Raw genomic sequence first — 11,229 nt, forward strand, 5'->3', positions numbered from 1 at the left:
CAGAAACAATGGGAAGAAGAACGAAAAGGAAGATGGTTTTATAAAATACAAAGGAAAGTAGGAGAAATTAGAAGTGGGAGGAAAAACAGGAGAAAAGATATAATAATATCAAGACTCAGAACTGGACACACTGGGTTGAACAGCACACTGTTTAAAATGGGGAAAAATAATACAGGAAATTGTGGCTTTTGTGGCCAGGAAGAAACAGTAGAGCATGTTATGTTAAACTGTAATAAATATAATAAGGAACGATATATTCTTACCCGAAATCTTGAAGAGATTCAAACAAGATACAAGTTATCAGAAGTGTTGAGGGAAGAGAAATGTTATCCATTGCTATTTCAGTTTCTTCGAAATACTGGTTTATTTAGAAGGATTTAATTAACGATTAAAGTATTTTCTAGGATTTGTCTTTTTTATTTTATTTATTTTTATTTATTTATATATTTATTTACAGCCGCCCCCCCCCCCTATCCCCGTATAATTAGTCTAGATATTAGAATCCTGATCCACACTCCTTACCAGTTGGTGGCGGTAATGCACCATTAAGTTGTTTGCCAACCGCCAAAAAACACCACAAGAAGAAGAAGAAGAAGCTGCAGGTGCCAGTTTATCCGTCTCAAAACACAAAGCTTCATCCTGTCAGCATGTTGAAGGCGGTTATTTTAATCGGAGGTCCCCAAAAAGGTGAGAATGGCCCTTGTGTTTGCCTTTTTCTTTTTGTTATCCGCGTTTGTTTGCGTGTTGTTGAAGAGAAGCTAGGCTGCTAATGCTAACTGGCTGAGCTTGTTTATATGCCTGACGTGGCTTAATGTTAACCCCACAATGTAAACAAAACAATTTAGCAACATAACTCTGTTCTATGAAAACTAATCTAAGTGAAATCTTGTCAGAACTATAACAGAGATGTGCCAATACAAATCTGAAGCACAAGTAATTTGAAAACTTTTAGTTTTCATCACATTTTTTTCTATTTCTTATAGTTTTTGAGACCTAAATGTATTTGTATCTTAGCATATTCTCCTAATGCATTTTATTCTCTGAAGCCTTTTTGACAAACCTTTGACACAACAGAAGAAAGTCATCACATAAGCCTAAGGCTAAGGGTTTTAGTTTAGTAACATGAGACTGAGTGATTCACCTTAAAGTCTAATTTGTAACTAATTAGGTGCATTGATTTACAGGCACTCGATTCAGACCGTTGTCATTCGAAGTGCCCAAACCCTTGTTTCCAGTTGCTGGTGTCCCCATGCTTCAGCATCACATTGAAGCATGTGTAAAGGTAAGTGCTGTCCTCATCACTTACTTTTCCAAATAAATTTGTAGTACGATACCAAAGTAGGCCATCCAGAAAGCACAGCACACATCTTTCAATCCAGATGCCTCGTGTCACATAACTTAACAATCCAGATCTTCTCTAATATTTATTGGGTTACTTTTTTGATTGTCACTTTTCTTGTGAGGATTCACCTTGATAATTTTGCACTACTAAAGCAAACGGCATACTTTTTCAGACTAGATGATTTCTTTCTATAATGCTATGGAGCCCTTTAAATCACAGTAAAATACAAGTTGAACAGCTCAAAGGTTATACATTGTTTACATAAGGAATCCTCCTTTGTTTGCATATTGTTCTTGCCTGGGTTTTGTGTGACCATGAGTTAAATGAGTCAAAATGTTAGTGGTAAACAGCTTGTTGTGTCTGATGCAGTCAAGTTGGTGAGGATCAAAACTGTCTGCTCTTTACAGGTACCCAACTTGAAGGAGATTTTGCTCATCGGCTTTTATCAGCCAAATGAAGAACTGAACAGATTTTTGTTTAATGCACAGCAAGAGTTCAAAATCTCAATCAGGTAAAAAAAAAAAACACTGCTGTGGACCGTCTAAATAAATAAATAACTATTTATATATTTATTTCCCACTTAAACATATAGATCTTTATGAAAGTGAGACTACCGGTAATTCAAAAAAAAAAAAAGCTGCCATTTTTTTCTGTCAATGCAAGTACATTTTATCCAGTTATGCATCCAGATAACGTACTGACTGCAGGCATGTTTTTCTGTTTTGACTCTGCACTGCAGGTATTTACAAGAGTATGCAGCCCTGAGCACTGGAGGGGGCATCTATCACTTCAGAGATCAGATTGTCTCTGGGAGTCCTGAAGCATTCTTTGTAATAAATGCTGATGTTTGTTCGGTGTTTCCTCTCACAGAGATGCTCAGCTTTCAGAAAGAGCATGGAGAACCCAACAGCTTTGTCATCCTTGGGACAACGGTGAGATTTTAGAGCTGGCAGCTGCACTGAATAACCTTAAAAATGTAGGAAATAAAAAAAAAAAAAAAGTTTAAGACTCTTATTTGACCTGCTAACAGTAGTTAATGTGGCTATGCCTTTGATTTGAAAACATTACTGTGAAATTCTTCTTCTCCCAGGCAAACAGGAAGCAGTCCTTGAATTATGGCTGTATTGTGGAAAATGAGAACACAAATGAGGTACCCACATGTCTCACCAGATAGCTTCTTATTACTGTTGTAGCCTAAAATGATTAAAATAAATCCCCTTTTGGTGTGCAGGTCTTGCATTATGTGGAAAAGCCAAGCACGTTTGTGAGTGACATCATCAACTGCGGTATATACCTCTTTAACCCGGAGATCTTCCAGCACATCGGCGCCGTCTTTCAGAAGAACCAGCAGGACATGTTGCTGTAAGTTTAGCACTCTCTCATCGTTATCTGTAGCTAGGATTGCATGTGATCACCATTTTCTCATTTCTTTGGTTCTCTTCATTTGTTCCTTTTCTTTTCCATATTTTCTGTTTCCTCATTGAATCATCAGCTTTCCATATGATGGGTAAGTTTAGGCTGCTTGGTATGGCTACAGATAAGTTGATGATGTGAGCCTTAATGAAGGCATAATGACGCGGCTTTTTGTGGGAATGCTTCTGTCCTTTTGAGCTAATTTTCTCCAAATGCATGCTACTTTTGGGAATATTTAGCTTGTTTGCAGAGCTCTCATTCATTTGATAGAGAGGCTACAGCCATGAGTTGGATTGCTTTTCTTAGTTTAGCTTAAAGATGAGAAGAAAAACTAGCTTGACTTTGTCCTATGATGGAATGACATATAAGAACTGATGCACAAAAAATGTAAATTAGCTGCCTTTATGAAATTGGGGTAAAAGATAAAACCCCAAAGAAACTGTGTAGTGTTCAACCTGTTGCCATTTACCCCATATATATTGTGTAGTTTAAACAAGGGTGAAGTTCTATGCTAATTTGTGAATCAGGGAGGACTGTGTCACCTTTCTACCCAATGAAGCTAGACCTTGTTTCAGTAACCTGGTTAAAGCTAAGCTGCCAGTTGTCCATTTAGTTTACTGTCAAACTCTGCTCTAAAGCAATGCTCTTTTTTTTCAAAATGTAAAAAAACCATTTGATATACAGTATAAAATTCCCAAGGTCTGCATCTGGTTTAATCTTTATCCATAAAAAGTTTTGCAGGTTAGACACTAGTTAGAGCAACGTTTTGCTGTTTTGCTTGTTCGTTGTTTTGTGAGAGTTGTCTTGTGCATCACAAATGCTTGCTTTGCAATGTGCTAGATTTCAATGTTTTCACGTGAATTTAGCAAAATTATTCATGTTAACAGTCTGCCCGCAGCCTGTCACAAAAGCTAAATGCACCACACAAGAAATCAATGGCTGGATTTTTTTTTTTTTTGATGATATTTGTGTTCCAACGTTCTCTGTAGAGTCACTGCTCCAACAATTAGCACACCAAGGACACTTTAAGTACATTACAAAAAGATAAGCCATGGGCTGCATAATTCACCTGCTAACATCAATATCACTTAATTCAAGTTGGGTGCTGACTCAGCAGAACCGTGGAGCTATCGCTGCAGTCTCTCAGGGATTGCTCTGCCTCTTCTCACATCCACCCCTTTTTGGTAAAACTTTGATTTTGGGTGTAAAATATTCCTTTTCATCAATATTTAACGCGGTTTCATCTTCTTGAGGGTTTGTACAATACATTACCCCACGGACTCTGATTATTGTGGAGCTTGCAGACTCCTCTACTTTAAGTTTTAGATCACTGCAAAGTAATTAGGTTAGGTTTCAGACGAACACTGAAACTATGGAGGCAGGTATCGATGATGGCTTTAATTATTTTAAACTTGAGGCTATATCACAGGGCTTTAAAGTTCACATTTTGGGACTTGGGAGATAATTAGACCAATGGGTTCTTGTTTTGTACGCAAATGATTCTTTTTAAAAGGTGACTATGGTTGGGTAAAACTTTCAATTTTAAGTATTCTCTCATTTTAGGTGAAGGTACATTTTGAACACCAGTTGTTAACGAGGTAGTCAGAAAGGTGAATGTAGTATTTAAATGGTTAAATTATGGCAGCAGCTTCCAGAGGTGAATTCAACAAAGAAAGTTCAACGCAGCGGAGTTTTGTGAGAGCAGACTCGCTAAAATAGACAAACAAAAAAATCTGTCTTAAAACCTCATTTGACCCCCCCCCCCCCTCCCGAGTCACAGTAACGGTATAAAAAATAAACTATGTTCACACTCTATTTACTTAAAAATAACAGTATGAATGAAAATATGAAGATTAGAAAGTTTGAGCAATGTCTACCTACAGTTTACCAGCTGTGTCCCAGTCAGACAACTTTTATGAAATCCCACTGTACAATTTAAGTCTTCAGCTTTCAGTGTTGGCAACCTGTTGAGCTTTTTGATTTTTTTTATTTTAATGCAGAGAGGAGCCAAGCAACGGCTGGCACCGAGCAGAAGTCATCCGGCTGGAGCAGGACATTTTCACTGCCCTGGCAGGACAGGGCAAACTCTATGTGTACAAAACCCTCGGCTTCTGGAGCCAGATTAAATCTGCAGGGTGAGTGAAATGTCATTCCTTTCAAAATCATGGACAACCTCGTCCATCAAATGTCAGCGGGAGATGGGAGACTTTTTGGTATTTACATTGGCACCACATCTAATGACTAAAATCAGTTGCATCCAAAAATATTTTAAGATTCCCCTTTTATTTTTTTGTTGATTCTTTTATTGCACTTTTTTTTTTTTGTAGGTCTGCAATTTATGCCAGTCGATTGTACCTCAATCAGTACCACACAACTCATCCTGAACGTCTGGCCTATAATAAAGAGGGTGGACCCAAAATAAGAGGTATGGTTTCCCAACAGTGTGTAGCTGTGCTTCGTATTCCAGCTGACACAAACAAGTCTATTTATATTCATTTCCCTTTTGTTCAGGTAATGTCTATATTCACCCCACGGCCAATATTGACCCCACTGCTATGGTAAGAACTCCTCCATATTGAATGAACACTACAGATAAAAGCAGAGCAACACTAAATAATGTAATGCAAGCATAACCTGGAAGAAACAGAATAGAAATGTAGTTTTTCCACAGCTGTACTGGAGTCTTAAAGGTTGTCCTCTAACATGAACAGAGAGCTGAAGTCATTTTAGCGTGAGCACTTCATGCTATGCAGTTATTTCAAGTATCATCTTTTTTCTGCGCAGTTGGGCCCCAACGTCTCAATTGGAACAGGTGTGACAATTGGAGCTGGGGTCAGAGTTCGAGAATCAATCATTCTTCATGGTGCAAATCTACAAGTGAGCCACTCTGAATCTTACAATTAAGATAGACTATTGCAATGGTTTGAAGACTTTTTAAAGAAATATTTGGACACCCAGATAACAGTTAATCCAAAATGCTGCTGCCAGAGTCTTAACTGGAGTTATTGGTTGTCATTGCATGATGTCTGCAAAGACATTTTTTTTAGTGGAGGTATATTTCTAAAAAAACAAACAAACAAAAAACCTGTTTATTCCAGTGCATACTCAGCTGTAACTGTAAGCCAGGTTTCAGTCCACTCCCATTATTATTTTTTTGTTTATTACAAGAGTTAGTCATTTGTTGTCATATTCTCTTTTTAAGGATCATTGCTGTGTTTTGAACAGCATTGTGGGGTGGGAGAGCACCATTGGCAAATGGGCCAGAGTGGAAGGAACTCCTAGTGACCCCAATCCAAATGATCCCTTTGCAAAGATGGACAGCGAGACGCTTTTCAGAGATGGAAAACTTACACCTTCCATCACTATTCTCAGTAAGCTTCATTGAACATGTCTCTCTTTAACTTTATAGGCAGATTATTAAAACTGGGGTCATGATTTTGTAGGTGCAAAAAAATATTACATCATCGTAGCATGAAGTGGAGCTAGGAACTGACATTTCTGGCATAGAAATAAATAAAATTGCAATTTTACAATAAGCCATTTCTTTGTGAATCATGTTGGGTTTCTTGATCTAAGATTTTGCATTTTTTGTTTTAAAACAAAAAGCACAAGTTATTTGGTCTGAATCTATTAGAGCATTAGAAAATAAATACCTGCAGCATAGTTTTACTGTACGTTTTAATAAAAACAACGACATCACCCACAAATCACAAAGAAAGTCTGGCGGCAGCGTGTTTATTTATTTTTTGTTCTTTATTTTAAATGCATTGTTTCTCCAGTACTGAAATAATGAGTGATTCTAGTGGTTGAAAAAAAAAATATCCACCCTGGGTGACTGTTTATTGACATAATTTGTGTGCATGGGTGATAATTTTCATCCTGTAGGTGATGATGTAGCAGACTGATTAGTTTTCACAGGGAAGACACATTCCAGTAAATCATCGGTGAGGTCACTACTGGCTCTAAAGAGGGGTGCAAACTCTGTGTATTCTCTCGCTCGCGTTTGATTTGAATACATTATCACTCCTAGCAATAAGACTCATGTATGTTCTAATTTTACTTTCTTGGTTACAAACTGAAAAGTTAATACAAATGATTGCTACATTTTGTACCCCCCCCCCCGGCCTTATCTTTGAGTTGGTTCAGTCCAACTGAGTTCCACCACTAGCCTAAGACTAGCGAAGTATTTTTAAAGTGTTTTAAGTTTTAAGTTTAAAAAAACAATGCTGCGTCTTTTATTCTATGAATCTGACAGAAACGAGTCAAAAGTTTGATTGACATTGCACTTATGTCCACCCACAAGCAGATTGTGCTCTTTAGTTATATCATTAGTGCAAAATTTAAAAAGGGGAAAATTAAAAACTCACCAAAGAGTCTGTGTCTCATCCGACAACCCTTAAAGTCATCTGGGTCCTCGACAGAACAGCTGGAGGGTTTCAGGACTGGATGGATGCTGTTAAAAATAGCAGCTTCTTCAAGAAGCAAAGCTGTGCAGATTTATTAAAATGTTCTTAAAGAGAAAAAAACCACAAAACTGAAGAACATTTGAGAAATATACTCTTGTTTGCTCAGAAAAGTTTGTCTCCAGAGGAATGCTGGGCTCCATCTTCAGTTTGTTTCACTGTAGCATAATAAATTACCATCAGCTCCTCAGCCATCTGTCTCTCTTCAGTTGAACTGGGTTTACTGTGGCTATAATCCTGCAATGGTTGGCCATGTAAGCCAGTCTCCATTTCTTTATCTTTGTGTTACCATCCTTAATTTTTCTGTCATCGAAGGGAAAAACAACGACAAAGTAAGCAACCTACGCACATTTAAAATAGTATTACTGTGGCCATTGTCTATGCTTTCAATAAATGTATTGGAGAGAAAACTGGAAGGGAACAAAAACAAAAAACAACAGGTTTATTGTAGGGCTGGGCGATAGATATTTTAAAAATATCGATACGATTTCATGTGTGATATAAGATGAGACTATATCAATAAACGATATATACTTGAACATCCGCCTGCTGTCTTCTCTCCCTCAAAGCCCAGCCCCTCACCTGCTTCCTGCCTCTCCAGGTGGAGCGGCACCGCCAGCACGTAGCAGCCACAACATGGAGAGGGAGCAGAATATAGCAGAGCAGCTTGTGAGCAGGAAAAAAAAGATGGTTCAGATTTAATTTGTCAGATGTGCAGCAGAAAAATGTTTTCTGTAGACGATGCTAAAAACAAGTCCTGACGAAAGGTTCGAGCACAACAAACCTTTTTCCACCATTTAAAACTGCTCCATAAAGTGGAGTATGAAGAGTGTGTTAAACTTCATGCTGCAGCGCTGGCTGTGAAGCTTCCTTCCCTGACACAAACTACGGTACGGAACTCTTTGACCTGTGCCTTATGAGAGGTGACGTGAATAAAACAGCAGCTTGTCGTGTCACTAAAGACACGGCCCTAAATGTCTACAAAACAAACTTTAAAAAAAATTAACTATTTGCATATATTAGACATTTATTTTGTACAGTTACATCTGTTAATAAATGTGCCTGTGTGACAACTCGGACAAAGCTTTGACTCAAATATATGATTATTACTTTACGGAAATAACATTTTTTTATATCGATTTATCTTAAAAATATTGATATATTAATTTTGGTCCATATCGCCCAGCTCTAGTTTATTGTATAGATACCCTTAGAAAATATCTTCAAATGCAGACTTCTTGTGATGGGAGTTTTATTTTTTTTGTTTCACTCCACAAACACTTGGGATGTATATACACCAGTGTGTCCTGAGTGTAAAGGGAGAGTTGAACCATGAGCAGAATTACTGTATTTTGCTCTGTTGCCCACTGCACCAACCTAATGCCACTTGTTTTCTGTCTCTGCAGGTTGTAACGTGACCATTCCCTCCGAGGTGATCATACTGAACTCCATTGTGCTTCCACACAAAGACCTGAACCGCGGCTTCAAAAACCAGATTATTCTTTAGCTCATCTTCCTGTTACTTCACCCTCTTTGATGCCAACGAATGAAAGACGCTGCTGTCCAACCCAGGCTCTTTTTTGTTTTGTTTTTAGAGTTACTGTACATAAGATGTCCAAAATTGATATATACAGCTTTCATTAAATTGTTTTGAAAGATAAACTTTATACGTTTGTCCTCGAGCCTCAACGCAACACTGGGTTTGAACATTAGAGCGAGGCCGATCGTGCACGATGATTCACCTTGAGAAGCGCCGTCATGCCAGAGGTTTTTACTGGATTTTTCATCAGCTGAAGCCAACTGTAAAATTACTTCAGACACGTGTGTTTACAGACAGCCATGTTCTGTTTTTCAAGGTTACCTAAACATGAGAAGATTAGTTGTTAAAGAAAAAAAAAAAAAAACACGACTGCTGGTAATTTTCTGTCCTGATTATTTCTGCACAGCTTTGATTGAAAGCTTTTCAGCAGCTTCATTGTTAGTCTCATAAAATTGACTAACATTAAATAAATCAGCGGGATTGAGATTTACACTGCAATCAAGTAACGTTGCCTTTTTTTTTTTATGTGAACTTACTCAACCCCCCACCTTCAAGGACTTGCATACCTAAACTGTGTGTTGGCAATCACTGGATAAGCCGTTTCAATTTATTTATACAGCTTCCTAACATTTACTTATTAAGCCCTCGAGCACTCGTGATCACTTCAGTACTTTTGTTTAAATTAGTGCAACAAGAGCGTCTATTAAGGAGAGATGTTAATTGTAATACTGGAACAGCTGCGTGACATGTTTTATTCATGCTTCTCTGCATGTTAATGTACATTTTATAAGTTGTTTGAAATTTTTAAATGTAACTTTGAGGGTTCAGTGCCTGATCTCAGTTTGCACCCCTCATTTCAGCATTTCGTGGTAAATTTCCACTTAAGACTAAAACTTGAATGCCCTTACAATAAAAAGGCAATTGTAAGTGTAATTAGATGAAATAGGTTTTCCGCGTCTATAACAGCACCATTATGGTACAAGCAGGACAGCTTAAAGGGGGAATAGGAAAATTAATTTCAAAATTATTCACCCAGGATCTTACAACATGTTGCTGAAAGCTTGCAGAGATTTACCGTTTTGTTTTCTTGGGGAAACCCGAGACCTTGTGTACACTTCTGAACTTGAACTTAAGTTCAGACCTGTCATTGTGTCTACAAGAAAGATGGTGTTGAACCAAAAGATGAGGCAATGTCCGAAAATGTGTGAGAAATTGCCATTTAACTACTTTTTTTCCTCTTTAAATTCATTTTTATCCCAATTACAAGGCTTTAATATTAAAACTGCAAGTCAGAAATTTAAAATCTGTAAGGACTTCTCAGTCAGTGTTAGAATTTGTGCTATAATGGCATAAGTTGCTAAATACAGTGTAAAAAAAAAAAAAGTATTTAATGTTAAAGTGAGGAAAACCATTCAAAAAACTTGTCCTTCAGGTCAGGACAACACTTTTAACAGTAACATATAAAAAAAAGAAAAACCTGAACGTTAGCAATTTCTTGCTTCTTCCAAAACTAATCAACCTAAAATATGAGGCAACACTGTTGGAAAATCACAAGAGTCACATTTAATTTAGGTCCCAGCACCAAGTCTTTGTGTAAGTTGTTTATAAATCAAGCCAGTTTAACCATATTTTCAGCCTCTCCTTCCATATGTCAGTTTTTAGTCTCCTAACACCTGAAAGAAGAAGAAAAAAAACAAAAAACATTTGGATATCCTGATGCATGCTCAATAATCCAGTTTAGATTTGGAACGTTTGTTGGATTTTCTACCTTGATTATTGAGCATGAACTTTGACGTCAACATCCAAAGTTCAGTCAGGCCATCTGGACGGTTTCCTTCTTTTTTTGTTTTTCTTGAGACATTTTGTCCTTCATCCAAAGGACAACGTCAAAACCATCTTATCAGCAAACTGGTTGACCCACTATGTGAATGTGTTGCTTATGGGACTGAGTTTGTTGTGGCTCCTCGGACTGATGAAGTCCTTTGGATGAAGGATGAAACGTCTCAACATCAACAACAACAAAAAAAAGTTCAGATGACCTGACTGAGCTTTGGATGTTGAGTTTTGCTAATCTACCGTATACAAGTACTAACTGTACTTCTGCAAAATTTCACAACTGCTTATAACCCATAAAATAGGGCAACTTATCCTGATTGTTCAGTTTTTATATATAGATATCTGTCCAAAATGTACAGCCGTTTGTGCTTTTTGCTGCATATACATTTCGTCTTCAGAAAAGAATCCTCATCCAGAAAAGTAAAAAATAACCAATGATTGTATGTTTAGTGGATTACAAAAATTGCCGACGATACAAATTCAACCCAATGTGTTCATTTGTTCCCAGTCGCGCGCATGTTGAAGCTGCAGCAGTAAAGGTACGACTGACTTTTCTACTTGAGGTCTCTGAACGGATGATAACAATGACTAACAAAAGCCAAAAAATAAAAAGTGACAAATGAGCTGTCAGACGG

General features: G+C 37.5%; 1 protein-coding gene across 1 annotated transcript; it reads left to right on the plus strand.

The window, feature by feature from the left end:
* Nucleotides 1–811: 811 nt before the first annotated feature.
* gmppaa (GDP-mannose pyrophosphorylase Aa) lies at nt 812–8,744 on the plus strand. The gene is made up of 13 exons (XM_037686120.1): nt 812–827; nt 1,185–1,282; nt 1,750–1,853; nt 2,082–2,274; nt 2,433–2,492; nt 2,574–2,704; nt 2,835–2,849; nt 4,756–4,890; nt 5,083–5,180; nt 5,267–5,313; nt 5,540–5,632; nt 5,958–6,126; nt 8,625–8,744. The coding sequence occupies exons 1-13, from the start codon at nt 812–814 to the stop codon at nt 8,723–8,725; spliced, it is 1,260 nt and encodes a 419-aa protein (XP_037542048.1). The 3' UTR covers nt 8,726–8,744.
* Nucleotides 8,745–11,229: the final 2,485 nt, after the last annotated feature.

This window comes from Nematolebias whitei, chromosome 13 (assembly GCF_014905685.2).
Source record: "Nematolebias whitei isolate Nwh7 chromosome 13, NemWhi1, whole genome shotgun sequence".
Classification (NCBI taxonomy): Eukaryota; Metazoa; Chordata; class Actinopteri; order Cyprinodontiformes; family Rivulidae; genus Nematolebias; species Nematolebias whitei.